Here is a 13925-nt window from a genome sequence, read left to right as displayed (position 1 = left end):
TACTACATATATTATTTGAACTTGAAATTTTTTATAACGTATGATTAGCGTATTATTTCTACAATCATATACTCTGGTCAACGGATAAATCTAGATGACCAGATCTACAGATTTCTAAGACATTTTATAATACAGTGATTTGTTTTTTTTTGTTTTTAAATAGAAAGAATAGATTTGTAACATCAACTTATAGTCAAATCAAATTTCTAGACAGAGACTATATATTATCATGTAACGTAGCAACTTTATGTTTTTTACACATAATGATACAGAAACAGCCGCAAATATCCGAATCCAAAGATTGGAAAAACCCCAAAGATTTTAGATTCGATTCGTTAAACCGGAACATAGATTTGACCGTTTAATAGAGGTGAAAGAGAGAGAGACTAATCCTCAACAAAAGGGTGCACCTGTTCATCACCAATCTCAACCGGATCATCACCGTTGATCTGGTCAAGCACAAGGACCAAACCCATCGCGAAAGCTCCGTCGAAACCGGGTTTAATCTCGAGAGTGAACACATCGCGTCCAAGCATGACGTTCGTTGACGCGTCCACTTTGCGTTTGATCTCAGCCACAGTTCGCTTCTCCGTGTCGTATATGAGGCAGCTTCGTAGCGAGAAGTCTCCATCGATCGTGTACTCTTCTCCGGTTCCGTCGTAAACATCAACTTCCATCGTACACCGTCCGATTATCGACGATCTCCGGACGCTGAAGATCGGTTTCTGACCCTCCGATCTCTCGCCGAGAAAACCTTCCCATCTCTGATGCAGAGTCGGTCTCTGTTCATCAAAACAGAACAAAAAAGAAAACTTGACGAGTTAACTCAGTATTATCTTGGAGCTAATAGCAAAGAACACGGTCATAATTGGGTTTAGTCGATCTGATTGACTCGGAACTCGGCTGAAACAAACAATTGATTACATTTTGTATAGCTCAAAAAAAGATCTTTTTCTACCAAAAAACAGTTTATCGAAAAATTTAGCCTTTTAACCAAATTATCCAATTGTTTACTCAACGCAAGATTTCCAAATGTAATTCAGATAGTTTAACATAAGCTATCAAGAACAAGAAACGATACCCATCAATGAAGTTTATTTACCAAACAAAACCCATCTAGTCTCGAAACCAGCTCAACAAGCAAAGCATCAAACTTTATTTCTAATCACCGAGTCACCTTCACGAGTAACTCACCCGAACTCAATTCAGAGAAAAGAAAGAAAAAGGCACACAGAGAGAGAGAGAGAGAGAGAGAGAGAGAGAGATATGATTGGTCGACTTAATTACTTAAAAAGATTACCTTTCGTTTAACGGTGAGGAGACACTTTCCGGTGGCGTTCATGAGGACAAACTCATCGTTATCTCTTGTATCGGGTCCGTACGAATCGACCCTGAAGATAATATCGCCGTTACAGTCGTAGGCGGCGAAACCATCGCCGGTGGAGAAGAGAGAGGTTTTGCAAACTGTGAGTGGTTTGTCTTCTTCGTAGAGATAAGCTTTGTCCACCACAATTCTTTTTCCCATATTATTCTCTTCTTTTGAAAAGGTCTCTTCAACTAATCCCATTTTCTTCTCTTTTTTTTTTGTGTGTGTGTGTGTGTGCGAGGAAGTTAGATTTTGTGGTTTGATTTTACAAATGATTATGATATGGACACTCTTCTCCTCCCCTTCCCAATGCCTCTATTTATATACATACACGCGCTTGACGCGTTTATATTTTAACGTCGAAATATCTCTTAATAGTCTCCTTCCTTATTGGCCAGGAAATAGAAATTAAAAAGTCATGTGTATATATATAGTTTAATAACATGCGACGACTTGAAAATTGGTATTTTAATCGGTTTTTAGATCTGCTTACACGCCGGTTTTATATCCCAGCTTAAAAAAACAGAGTAGCTAGGCCTAGGCATGGTCATTAGAAACTTTATAGATGGGTATTTTTTACATTAATGTTTCATGTATTTTTGTGTCGACAAAGTTTTATGTATTCACACAGCAAGTTTATAACTGTAACTTTTTTGAACATTTTTTTTAACGTTCACGTGCTACGTTTTAATTATGAGAGTTTTGTAAATTATAATAGCATGCATCATTTGTAAATTATTTAAAAGTATGCATTCATAGCATATGAGAAAAGAGAAATTGGAAATTGATGGTTATGGTGGATACAATATTTGTAAATCAAAATCTATCGAATATTTTAAAATAAAGTTAAAAAATATTGAATCAAACAATGTCCCAAATCATAGCCTAGACCACTCGAGAAACACGTCTAATTAGGTGAAGATTAGATAGACACATCGAAATTAATTACTTGAAAAACATAAAACCTCACCTCCTCTTAATTTAAATTTACATTTTGCATCATTTATATAATTACCTATACCCCACCTTTTTAATAACTTAATAGTTATGCTAAACAGAATAATAACATTTATTATGCTTCCGCAATGACTAATCTTTTAGTACTTATGTCTAGTACTATAAATCTACAGAAAACTCTATAATCATGGAGTATGTACAACAAAATAAGATAAACATAACTAAACTGCCTCTCGTACCTTTTGTTTCTATCCTCGTCTTTACCAAACAAAAGAACATGCTCTTAAAAGTTTAAAAATTAAATCATCGTTTAACAATAAAACTTGTATAATCTTTTAGAAAGATACAAAAATTCTCTTATCAAAATAATAACTTTTTAAGTTAGATCTTAAAACAATTTTTTACTCTACATGGGCAAACTAAAGAGAAATTTAATCAAAACATATTAATTATGGTTGGATGTATGTTAAAAAAAGGGAAAAAATCTATGTTAGGTTTTGGAAAAAGTATACAACTTTGTCGACCTTATATATCAAAATCCGTGATCGTACTGGGTAAATAATGTCAATCTGCCAAAAAGAAAAAGTTCCATATCGCTTGGTATGTGTCAATCATCTTGTTTTTTCCTATATTTGTTTATTTACTGCCGAGTAGCATTTGTGTTTTTTACTGCAGCTTTTGGCTGCTTTGGATGACAAGACATTATTTTACCTTATATCATATCATATGAGAAAATTTTCAGTATTTGCATATAAGTTACAGTAAAAAGTTTAGCGTCTGTAAATTAATCAACCTTTTTATAGATATTTTTAGCACAATTTATGTAAAATTTAAATACTGTTTGAAATTATAATATATATATATATATATAAATTGGAAAAAATTTATGATTGTCAGTATTAGGTATAACTTACGAATACATATAGAATTAGATACATTGTCAATTTCACGAATATAGAAATAAATCATTTAAATTCGACAAGTAAGAAATGTCTTTATGTTTTTGAATTACTATATTGGGGATTTAATTAAGTAGTTTAAAAGTAATGCAATAGACGATAGCTATCACATAAGTGTGAAAGAAGATTTGCGCCAAAGGGCAAAAACGTCTAACTTGACATCATATTCATGTTTACAAAGAACAAATTACAAAAAAAAAGAAGGCAAAAACGAATTTACATGTTAATTTCTTACGATAAGCCATACTCGCTAACAAATAATCATATATGTAATATGTAGTTTCTTGTAATATCGAATCTTTCCAAGACTAATTAAGGCTTCATGCTGTTTTAATTATACTACAAGTTAAGATTTCACCTCCACCCTCGGCTCTGTGCACTCCTTGTAATTCCAAAAGCGGTGATGGTGAAAAGTGAAAACTATTGGATTTAAGACCAAAGACTTCATTTTTTGAAACCCAACTTTTCAAATCAAATCCCAATACTCACAGCAAAGACGAAACTCTCAAAATCGCTATCTAACTCCTCAATGCAATAAAATTAGTGATGTATTCAACGAACCATCGAATCTATTAGTGATGTATTCAACGAACCATCGAATCTTTTGATATTTCCATAATCTTCAATTAAGATTGCATACAAGTTATTAATACATATACACACACTAATGTGTTTTAGATGTGATATAAACTAGTTGTATTATAGTAATGAGAATCTCATACTCTTCTCTATCTTTTTTTTTGTCGTCTAAAATATCAAACTTGACATATAAAAAGAACAACATGTCGGTACAAAAAGTATAGCCCAACAAAGGAAAATAAAATAAAATACGACTTAGCGTAAAATAAGCTTAATGTCGCTCTCTAACCTCAAACTCATCGTTTTCGTATGAATTGAATTAGCCCAAACAATCTTCCTTCCAACAGTTCGAAAAAAATAAAAAATAAAAACAATATTCCTTCGAACTCTCCGCCTCGTATCTCTTATATAACCCGTCTCTCCGAACCTCGAAATGTTCCTCTCCGTTAAATCTAACGGTCATGTCAACTAAAACCGTCGTCCCTCTCCGTCGCAGATCTAACCCTCTCAACGGAAAACACACTAACGGCGTCTCCGTCGACGGCCAAAGTCGCCGCATCGGATCAGTTAATAGCGAAATGGAGAACATTGTCAAGAAAACGGACAACGGCTACGCAAACGGCGGCGGAGGAGGAGGAGGGAGAAGCAAGGCGTCGTTTCTGACGTGGACGGCGCGTGACGCTGTGTACGTGGCGAGACACCATTGGATACCGTGTTTGTTCGCTGTCGGGGTTCTGTTCTTCACGGGCGTGGAGTACACGCTCCAGATGATTCCCGCGAGGTCTGAGCCGTTCGATATTGGTTTTGTGGCCACGCGCTCTCTTAATCGCGTCTTGGCATCTTCGCCGGATCTTAACACCGTTTTAGCTGCTCTAAACACGGTAATGTCGTATTAATGATCAAAGGGTAAAAATATATTTAATGATTTATAATCTCTCAATTCCTCACCTAAATATTTTGTTTTTTTCTTTGTCATTTTTTAAATCGTAATAATATATTGAATTAGTCAAATACCAAAAAAAAAAATAAATGGGCTAGTGATGGAAACAAGTCCTAGATCTGTTTCTTTATTTTGTGAGGTATTTAATTAATTCTCCAGCTGGAATTTTTCTGTCAACGGTGGTAACATGCAATGAAATTTCCCAAGAGAGAGGCAAAAGGAACAATCAAAATATTAAAATGGTGTTTAGTAGGATAATTAGTGGATAAAAATGTATTTAATGTAATCTCTTTGTTAAGTTATCATCATCAGCTTTTGAACAACTGCCATTTTGTTTGTTTGTTGAATTATAACGAAGTACTACTGTATATAAGATCGCTCTTTAACTTTTAAAGTTATAAACCCACTAAAAAAGGAACACATGGGTTATGAGTTGAAGACACGATCACATGCAAACAGAGAGATTGGTTAGATTCGACTTTGAGTTTTGTACTTTTTGAAGTATATTTTTAAAAATTGTGGGTGGATGGGTGGGGACAGGTGTTCGTAGGGATGCAAACGACGTATATAGTATGGACATGGTTAATGGAAGGAAGACCACGAGCTACCATCTCGGCTTGCTTCATGTTTACTTGTCGAGGCATTCTCGGTTACTCTACTCAGCTCCCTCTTCCTCAGGTTCCACTCAACATTACTTTTCCCTAGCTATTAAAAAATCTATATATATATTTTTTCTGCTAAAATTTGAAATATATAGATAATTTAGTGATATTCTACCAATTAATTAGAAGCAAAGTCCAATTTTATCACTCGATCGATATCATAATTCCAATGTTTTTTGAACGTGTGATTTCCCTTGGCCACTACCGTATAAAAAATGTAGTGTCTCTAAATATTTTGATAATCTGGACCCCCATTCAAAATAGTTTTGATTTTTCTATCATTACCTAAAACAACATTTATTGTGAATTAGAAAGAGTAAATGATTGTATATAATGCTTTAACTTGTGGGGTTTGTGTTAACTATCAGTCTATCATCATCAGAGTGACTGTTTTTTTTTAGGGATCACTATTTTGTTTTCGTTTGTTACCTAACTTTTTGCCATCTTTGAAAATAATGTTTCACGAGTTGATTGACTGGACATAAATATCAGTTTCTCACTCATTTACGTTCTACAGGGTTCTAGGCTTCTAGCCACTCGTTTATCTAGTTTTCTTTTGTGATGTAACATCAATCCATATGGATTTGTATGCGTCGTCCGAATAAAACATATTAACATGTTCAAGAATAAATTAAGGCTAATTACCTCTTGTGCGTGATTAAGATAAACATAATCCTAGAAATTATTGAAATATCTTTTATAACAGGATTTTCTAGGATCAGGAGTCGATTTTCCGGTGGGAAACGTGTCATTCTTCCTCTTTTACTCGGGTCACGTCGCTGGTTCAATGATAGCATCATTGGACATGAGGAGAATGAAGAGGTTTAGACTAGCGATGCTTTTTGACATCCTCAATGTATTACAATCGATCAGGCTGCTCGGGACTAGAGGTCACTACACGATCGATCTCGCTGTCGGAGTAGGCGCTGGGATTCTCTTTGACTCATTTGCCGGGAAATACGAAGAGATGATGAGCAAGAGACACAATTTAGGCAATGGTTTTAGTTTGATATCGAAAGACTCTCTAGTCAAGTAATTTTTGTTTTTCTTGTTAAAATGTTTAGTTGAACATATTGAATGTAGTTGAAGTCTAATGAATTAAATTTATTTTCTTTCAACTGATTCTAATTGAATACGGTTACTTGAACGTAGCCAAGTGTATACGTGTTTGTGAGGTTACCATTAGGAGTTTCTATGCTCTTCATACAACTACTTCATTCAATTCAATGAGATAGGTACTGAGTCTATCCAACATTGATTGTCTCTACAACTTAGTCAAAACATCCTGTCTAGTGTCTATCATATAAATTTCATGTTCCAATTGTTATTAATTTTATTACTGACTTGCGTGGGTGGTTGATTCTATATAACCTTCTGATATGATTATAAAAGAACTTAAAATTACAAAATCATGTGGCCATATTGGTAATGCGTAAATTGCCAATCGATCAGAGCCTAAATCTACTGATACAAAAAAACCGGCAATTAAACGTTGAATGTACTTCTTCACTATTTTTGGTGCAACATGTGTTATGTTTTCCATTGGTAGGTGAAGATGGGTTTCGTATAAGTTAACGGGACAGGTACACCGATCCATGATCATGAGTGTTTGGTCTCAGGGGAAAGCAATAGATCTTAATTTATTTGTTTTGCCTTTTTGTTGAGAAAGTTTTCTAATATAATTGAAGTCTTTAAACTTGTTAGTTCAGCTAATAAATAGATCAACATGCATGTGAACATTTATAATGTTCGGTGACTTAAGAAAATAGATATTTTAATCGTAAAGCTCTTATAGATAATAAAAATCAACCGTATACAATTACCACAAATCAACATGTACATATTCAAATATCGACAGTAACATATGTGTTTTTATATTTACATGAATATATATAAAGATTAGTTCTATTCCTCATGAGAATCAGATAAATCGAGGGGACAAGAGCCATCATCAACATTAGCCAACGGGTTGAAATGTTCTGAATTTGTATCCATGCACCCAGGAACCAGATCCAGATTGCATCTATTTCCCTGAAATATATTCATTAGTTAAAACCTGAAATATATTTAACAAATGGTTTTTAATATAAGTTGGTGAGATACATACTCCTTCGACCGTCAAGTTGGCAATCATTGTGCATCTTGTAGCAACGATGTTCGAGTCAGGAAATATTGCTCTCTCGCATGCTCCATCTTGGCCCAACTCTTTCGCTAGACCCTTTAGGCACCAATAATTGATACAAATAAATGAAACAATAAGGCGTGTACAGTGGATATTTAGAGATGTATTATGTATAGATGACTCTTCTTTTTAGGTCAAGAGATACTTAGATGACTAAGTAATATAAATTAAAATATTGAAAGAAATTCATTATATACCTCGTTGAAGAACTCAATAGGTTTGTTTTGCCATCCCTTGGGGACCTGGAACTGAAGTCTGTATGGACCGTCCCAATCGACACCATTGGTGAACGAGAATATCAAATTTACAGCTGAAAATGACGATGAAAATGTCAAATATTAATAGCAATAACTATTTTTTATCTCATAATAATGATTTCGCCTTTGAGGTTGGATTATATAAAAACGGACCATGCTTAGGAATGCAAATCTGCATAGTGTAAATGGGAGAATCGGCTTTGCCTCGATCTTTCTTAAGCATTGCTCTTGGTTCCCCACCACACATGATTGGTTGATTAAATCCTCCTGCACCATTAGGAATCAATTGAATAATTATTTTTCAGTTTGTTTTTTTTTTTTGTTATTCCATAAGACTGGTGTGGTCTATATATGTAGCGTCCGACTAATTTTATTTCAAAATGACACGAAGTTACTCGCAATCCATACTTTGATGTAATTCTTGATTAAATTCCGTGAGTAAGTAGTACGCTTTGATTGCTAATTAATTTTAGATACCAAAACAATCCCAAAAACAATCTCAACTCATTGGAACAAATTTGAATACAAGTTTATTAGGTGTTGTATGAGAAACTCACCGTTGAAAGCAACCCCATAGTCCTCGTTAGGAGTGAGTTTGGTTGCAGCTGGATTATAGAAAAGTTTCAACTTTTCACCCTAAAATTCAAAAATGTTTCATAAGAGAAGTTTGAATTGAAAAAGAGTATTTAACTTTAAGCTTAATTAGCATCAGAATATGGCAAGAGAAACTTACTGCGGTTGGAAGAAGACCATTCATGGTTTTCCAGTACACAGGAGCAGTCCCCAACTCGAACATTGCCCATGAAGGAAGCTTATATCTACAGAAATGATCAACCATGAACTATGCTAATTTACTCTCATACTATAGTTTATATCGAAAAAAGTAACAAGACGAGCTATTAAAAAAGGACAAACTCTTTGATCTCTTCGAGGGGTGCAAGAGTGGTGGCAACAGCTTTTACTTGCAGTTCAAGTTTCCTCCTTGGAAATCTCCTTTGTATTGGACTAATTATCGTTGAACTATACACTGTATTATTCATAAGCTTCAATGTTTAGCATTACATAAAAACGTATATAGTATATAGATCAACATCAATAAATTAGGAATCTTGTGTGGAAAAGACTTACAAAGACTGCGTTTAGTGGATAAAGGCTGCGAAGGAGAGGCGAAAATAGCGGCGGTGTTAGCAGCTGCAGCCATGGAAACCGATCTAATGAGACACGTTTTGGGATGGATGAAGGAAGGAGAGAAATATGGGACTATTAATATATGGTTTCAAGATAAGGGTTTTTTGCCACCACAAATACAAATATCTTGTCAAAAGATTTTTCCTTACACAGATGAAAACAAAGACTTTTTTAAGTACATCATGGAGAGAAATATCGTGTTTTAATTGTCGGAACATCATGGAAGAATAATGCTAAAACCTAAATAAGCCCATTTAAGAATACCAATCAAAGCCCAAATTGGGGAAACTAAGAATTGTCATTGATTTGTTCCAAAAACAAATGATTCGGGCGATTTGCAAACTCCAAGAAACAACAAGGGCTCTTCCAGTAAAACAGCAGAAAATGTGAAGGGAAGATCCGCATTTTAGTTTACTGCCCCAAATTGGCAATCCAAATCTCTAGACCATCTTATCCTCTCTTTCTCTCTATAAGCCGCAATGTAGAAATCCGTGAACCACAAAGATGAAAGATCTTGCACGTCTTTGTCATCACAACTACTACTTGTGAGCATACAAAAAGACCGACCCTCATTTATACACGCACACACTATACCATATATATCAATTAATATATATATGTATGTAATTGTAGGGTTTAAGTTTCTTCTCCTCTTCTTCCTCTTCTTCTTCTTCTCTCAGCTATCACATCGGTAATGGCATCTCTTTTGACTTCTCCTATAACAAAGCCCAAGCCCGTTTTCCTGTCTCCACGAACTCTTAACACATCACCGTCGTTGAATTTCACCAGAATTTCATTCAATCCATTCAACCACAGCCAAAAGCTAGCTTCTTTCAGGCCTCCGAGCCTAGTCGCCGCATTCTCTGAAAAGGGTCCGAAGAGAGATGTCACCGCAGCTGCAGCGACGGAGGCGGCGGCGGAGGGAGATTACAGGAGGATAATGCTCTCCGATGTTATGGTGAAGAAGAAAGATAAGGTGCTTTGGTGGGAAAGGAAATGGAAGCCGATGGATTTTGGAGCTGTCGCTGTGGTTTTGTCAATGCATTTGCTTAGCCTCTTGGCTCCGTTTCAATTCAATTGGAGAGCTGTTTCTGTTGCTTTTGGGCTCTACATCGTCACAGGTCTTCTGGGTATTACTCTGTCTTTCCATAGAAACCTCTCTCACAAAAGTTTCAAGCTTCCCAAATGGCTTGAGTACTTGTTCGCTTATTGTGGAGCTCAAGCTCTTCAGGTGGGTAAATACGAAGTTTTTTCATAGATTTGATGATAATGTAGTTTGTCTCTTTACATATTTTGGCATGTTGAAGTGTGCAATTGATGTTGTTGTGTTGTTTCTTCAGGGGAACCCAATTGATTGGGTGAGTACGCATAGGTACCATCATCAGTTCTGTGATTCAGACAGAGACCCTCATAGCCCACTTGAAGGGTTTTGGTTCAGTCACATGAATTGGATGTTTGATACCAATACAATCACCCAAAGGGTAACCATTTTTGTTTCTTATTAAGATTTGTCTGCAAAAATGTGCTCTTTTTGTTTCCCAGTGATTTAAAGCTTTGTGTTTTGTTTTTTGATGGTTAAAGGTTGGAGAGCCCAATAATGTTGGGGATTTGGAGAAACAGTCATTCTATCGATTCCTTCGAAGTACCTACATTTGGCATCCGGTGGCTCTAGCAGTTGCTCTATACGCAATTGGTGGCTTTCCCTTCATCGTTTGGGGAATGGTATGCTCTGTGGCTAATCGTGCATTTTGAATTGATCACTGTTAATTCTCAGAACTAGGCTCTAGGACTATGATGTGTTTTAGCTCGGCGAAAAGCCGGAAACAAAAATAAAATCCACCAGTGTTTGTGTGGCTATCATTATCAATTTGCTGGCAAGATCTCCTCCACCTGATTTTTTCTTAGACAACTTGAGTTTTCTTGTCATTTAGTGTTAATTAGATTATTGACCTAAGGCACGCAAGTGCTGTTAGTTGAACAAAGCCAGAACCATAAGTAAATATCTTATCCTTCTTGTAGGAAAGATCTCTAAGCTCACGCTCTTCTCGTGAATGGTGACTAAATTCTTTTGGTTGTGTTTAGAAATAGACAACATTTTGCATGCTTAAAAGCGAAACTACAATAACTAATTTAGAAAAATTTCGTAAACGGCACGTAAGAAGGGGGAAAAGGCACAAGAAACTTGATTGTTCCGAGCATTACGTCTCATACCTTTCGTCTCTTAATTTGCAGGGTGTAAGAATAGTATGGGTATATCATATAACTTGGCTAGTGAACTCAGCTTGTCATGTTTGGGGAAAACAAGCATGGAACACCGGCGATTTGTCTAAGAACAACTGGTAAAACTCATCATCATCCGATCAATCCATTGAGAAATGTCTTTCACATATTGATCTAAGAAGTACTAAAAAAACTCTGAATTATATAACGTTTCAGGTGGGTAGCAGCTCTTGCATTTGGGGAAGGATGGCACAACAATCACCATGCTTTTGAGTTCTCAGCTCGGCACGGTTTAGAATGGTGGCAACTCGATATGACTTGGTACGTCGTTAGATTTCTCCAAGCCGTCGGTTTAGCAACCGATGTGAAACTGCCTTCAGAAGCTCAGAAACAGAGAATGGCATTGACCAGCGACTGATCGTAAAACTATGTGGCAATGTCCAGAATCAAATCTATTTGGAGCTATGATGAAAGTCAAAAAAAGGGTTTTGTGCTTCTTTTTTTTGTGTGTGTTTACATAAAGGTATATATCTGTGCAAGAGATTGTATGTGACAAACTGATTATGAATTTTAAATATCTATGATTACATTCAATAACAAAAGAGGAGAAATAATCATGTTCTGTTTGGCCAAGGTGTCCATGGCAATTCTAGATACTCAACTGGTTTGAGTTTTGGAAATACGGTTTTGAAATCCCATTCAAGGCCTCTGAACACGATCCCTTTCGGTGTTGCCTCGTGTGCACATGATGATTTAGGGCACATCTCAGCGTCAAGATAAGTGTTTTCGATGACGAGTGTGGCGGTTCCTAAGACGGACCGGAAATGGCAGATGTGAATTGCCGGTATCTTGCTTTCGCCTTTTATGAGAATGATTGGGAATGAAAATTGAATTCCTGGTTTTGAAGATCGATGCCAACCATAGTCTTTGTGTTTAGACTGGCATCGATATACGATCTCCGGGCGGATTAATCCGGTCAATGCGTTTCGGATTGTTATGTTCATGTTTACGTAGTCGGGTTCCTTGAGAGCCACGGTGTTGGAAGAGATCATGATGGCTTGTAGAAGAAGACACCACCGAGCTAGGGTTTTGAGAACGTTGATGTTAAGTTCCATCTTTTTCTTTTTTTGTGTTCTCGATCGTTAGTTGGTCCCTCTCTCATAAATATATGTTACTTATCATGGTTTACTTGAAAACCGAAGCTGTTAAACTTTCTTTTAGTTTTTTTTTTTAGATTTTATTTCGAGGAAAAACAAACAATCGAACGGTTTTTTTTTGGTGTGTCAACAAACAAATGGTTACATATGCTAAAAATGTAAATTTTGATCAATCGTAACAGAACTGTCAATGAAGCTGTCTCATATAGCTTTATCAGTCGGTTCAATTTTGTTTTATGGGCCTATTTATTGAGAAATCTCGGCCCAGACTCAGCTCTTGAGCCTCAGAAGAAATAGGGTTGATTGGACTGGGCAAATAGAATAGAAGAGACCACTGAGTTCCAACTTCCAACAGTATGATGATCATAATCAGCAAATATTCGCTGACCTTGACTTACCACGGGTGAGGGATAAGTAAATGAAATGAGAATATGAAGAAGATGGGTCTTGAGAGATAATGAGTGTTTGAAGAAACTCAGTACTACTTTATTATCTCATCACTTCATTACTATTTACTAACACACATGGTTTCTCTATCTACTTCGCTCAAAAGTCAAACCACTCTCTGCCTTTCCTTACATAATTGTCCAATTAACAGTCCAAGGACGATGATCAAATCATAACCCTAACACTCTCCTCTTCACAGTGTTATATATACATGGTCTTAAGTCTTCACGTAATAATATTTTAGAGGTGCGTTTGAGGGAATTGATACAATACCATGTACTATATCTATTCGTATTCCTGTAATCGATCTCCTTCGTGCTTTTTTTTTTTCAACAGCAAAAAATATACTATTCTTTTGTGTATGTGCGTGTGTGTGGGTTTCAACGAGTATTCTGATAAGTAAAAGGGAAACTTTCACCTTATCATGTGATAGTAATTAAAAAAATAAAACTTAGAAGAATGACGCACTTTATCTAGAAGAAATCCGTTAGAATTTATAGTTTGCGTCTAAGAAAACATTGTTATCAAACACACACCATAAATTGATCATATGGATGATATCTGTTTTCTGTTCGGTTTTCTTGTTAGTTTCATGGATTCAAAGGGGACTTGTGGTATTTCTTGGGAGAGCTTTGTTCCCCGATTAGAGTTTTTCAGTTAAAAAATTAATGATTTACGTTTTGTAAGATTGTGACTGAATATATATATATACTCTTATCGATTACCGGCGGCCTCTCTCTCCTCCATTATTTTGCGTACTAGATGTACTTCTTAACGCTTTGTGAAGTTGTGACCAACTGACCACTTCACTTGTACTTGTACCTTTTTTAGTTCATTAAACGCCAAAACTTATAATTTATAACTCACCAACCTAAAAACTTACTTATACAAGTTGTACTACGTCTACGTGAGTGAAACGTGTCATCACAACCATTCTATATATACACACATATATATATATATTATATTTACTTTGTATGGTAAACACATATTTCGTTCTTCTGTACGGTA

The 13925-nt window shown here is 35.7% G+C and overlaps 5 protein-coding genes across 5 annotated transcripts; 2 read left to right on the top strand and 3 right to left on the bottom strand.

Annotated features, from left to right (window-relative positions):
- Nucleotides 1-181: 181 nt before the first annotated feature.
- On the bottom strand, nucleotides 182-1655 carry LOC18025333 (protein LURP-one-related 12). The gene is made up of 2 exons (XM_006406853.2): nucleotides 1301-1655; nucleotides 182-782 (listed from the first exon to the last, which is right to left on the bottom strand). The coding sequence occupies exons 1-2, from the start codon at nucleotides 1565-1567 to the stop codon at nucleotides 387-389; spliced, it is 663 nt and encodes a 220-aa protein (XP_006406916.1). The 5' UTR covers nucleotides 1568-1655; the 3' UTR covers nucleotides 182-386.
- A 2526-nt stretch (nucleotides 1656-4181) lies between these two features.
- LOC18025332 (phosphatidylcholine:diacylglycerol cholinephosphotransferase 1) lies at nucleotides 4182-6585 on the top strand. Its single transcript, XM_006406852.2, has 3 exons — nucleotides 4182-4742; nucleotides 5342-5479; nucleotides 6170-6585. Exons 1-3 carry the CDS (start codon nucleotides 4323-4325, stop codon nucleotides 6497-6499), a joined length of 888 nt encoding a protein of 295 aa, XP_006406915.1. The 5' UTR covers nucleotides 4182-4322; the 3' UTR covers nucleotides 6500-6585.
- Nucleotides 6586-7233: 648 nt separating this feature from the next.
- Nucleotides 7234-9214, bottom strand: LOC18025331. Its single transcript, XM_006406851.2, has 8 exons — nucleotides 9031-9214; nucleotides 8818-8929; nucleotides 8636-8720; nucleotides 8460-8538; nucleotides 8056-8169; nucleotides 7843-7955; nucleotides 7571-7681; nucleotides 7234-7494 (listed from the first exon to the last, which is right to left on the bottom strand). Exons 1-8 carry the CDS (start codon nucleotides 9101-9103, stop codon nucleotides 7369-7371), a joined length of 813 nt encoding a protein of 270 aa, XP_006406914.1. The 5' UTR covers nucleotides 9104-9214; the 3' UTR covers nucleotides 7234-7368.
- A 378-nt stretch (nucleotides 9215-9592) lies between these two features.
- On the top strand, nucleotides 9593-11907 carry LOC18025330 (palmitoyl-monogalactosyldiacylglycerol delta-7 desaturase, chloroplastic). The gene is made up of 5 exons (XM_006406846.2): nucleotides 9593-10321; nucleotides 10431-10571; nucleotides 10672-10812; nucleotides 11323-11429; nucleotides 11527-11907. The coding sequence occupies exons 1-5, from the start codon at nucleotides 9785-9787 to the stop codon at nucleotides 11726-11728; spliced, it is 1128 nt and encodes a 375-aa protein (XP_006406909.1). The 5' UTR covers nucleotides 9593-9784; the 3' UTR covers nucleotides 11729-11907.
- A 17-nt stretch (nucleotides 11908-11924) lies between these two features.
- LOC18025329 lies at nucleotides 11925-12425 on the bottom strand. Its single transcript, XM_006406845.1, has one exon. It carries the CDS (start codon nucleotides 12423-12425, stop codon nucleotides 11925-11927), a length of 501 nt encoding a protein of 166 aa, XP_006406908.1.
- Between the last annotated feature and the right edge of the window lie 1500 nt (nucleotides 12426-13925).

This window comes from Eutrema salsugineum, unplaced genomic scaffold (assembly GCF_000478725.1).
Source record: "Eutrema salsugineum unplaced genomic scaffold, Eutsalg1_0 scaffold_13, whole genome shotgun sequence".
Taxonomy (NCBI): Eukaryota; Viridiplantae; Streptophyta; class Magnoliopsida; order Brassicales; family Brassicaceae; genus Eutrema; species Eutrema salsugineum.
The sequence above is the reverse complement of the archived record's forward strand: the minus strand, read 5'-3'. Positions and strand labels throughout refer to the sequence as shown.

Bases quoted from the DNA above. Each gene is read 5' to 3' on its own strand.
- LOC18025330 (XM_006406846.2), top strand. From the start codon at position 9,785: ATGGCATCTCTTTTGACTTCTCCTATAACAAAGCCCAAGCCCGTTTTC. The intron at 10,322-10,430 runs GTGGGTAAATAC...TTGTTTCTTCAG, and splicing joins GTGGAGCTCAAGCTCTTCAG to GGGAACCCAATTGATTGGGT. The intron at 10,813-11,322 runs GTATGCTCTGTG...CTTAATTTGCAG, and splicing joins CCTTCATCGTTTGGGGAATG to GGTGTAAGAATAGTATGGGT.
- LOC18025329 (XM_006406845.1), bottom strand. From the start codon at position 12,425: ATGGAACTTAACATCAACGTTCTCAAAACCCTAGCTCGGTGGTGTCTT.
- LOC18025333 (XM_006406853.2), bottom strand. From the start codon at position 1,567: ATGGGATTAGTTGAAGAGACCTTTTCAAAAGAAGAGAATAATATGGGA. The intron at 783-1,300 runs GTAATCTTTTTA...TTTGATGAACAG, and splicing joins TCCTCACCGTTAAACGAAAG to AGACCGACTCTGCATCAGAG.
- LOC18025332 (XM_006406852.2), top strand. From the start codon at position 4,323: ATGTCAACTAAAACCGTCGTCCCTCTCCGTCGCAGATCTAACCCTCTC. The intron at 4,743-5,341 runs GTAATGTCGTAT...GGGTGGGGACAG, and splicing joins TTTTAGCTGCTCTAAACACG to GTGTTCGTAGGGATGCAAAC. The intron at 5,480-6,169 runs GTTCCACTCAAC...CTTTTATAACAG, and splicing joins CTCAGCTCCCTCTTCCTCAG to GATTTTCTAGGATCAGGAGT.
- LOC18025331 (XM_006406851.2), bottom strand. From the start codon at position 9,103: ATGGCTGCAGCTGCTAACACCGCCGCTATTTTCGCCTCTCCTTCGCAG. The intron at 8,721-8,817 runs GTTTGTCCTTTT...TCATTTCTGTAG, and splicing joins CCCCTCGAAGAGATCAAAGA to ATATAAGCTTCCTTCATGGG. The intron at 7,495-7,570 runs GTATGTATCTCA...AATATATTTCAG, and splicing joins CCAACTTGACGGTCGAAGGA to GGAAATAGATGCAATCTGGA.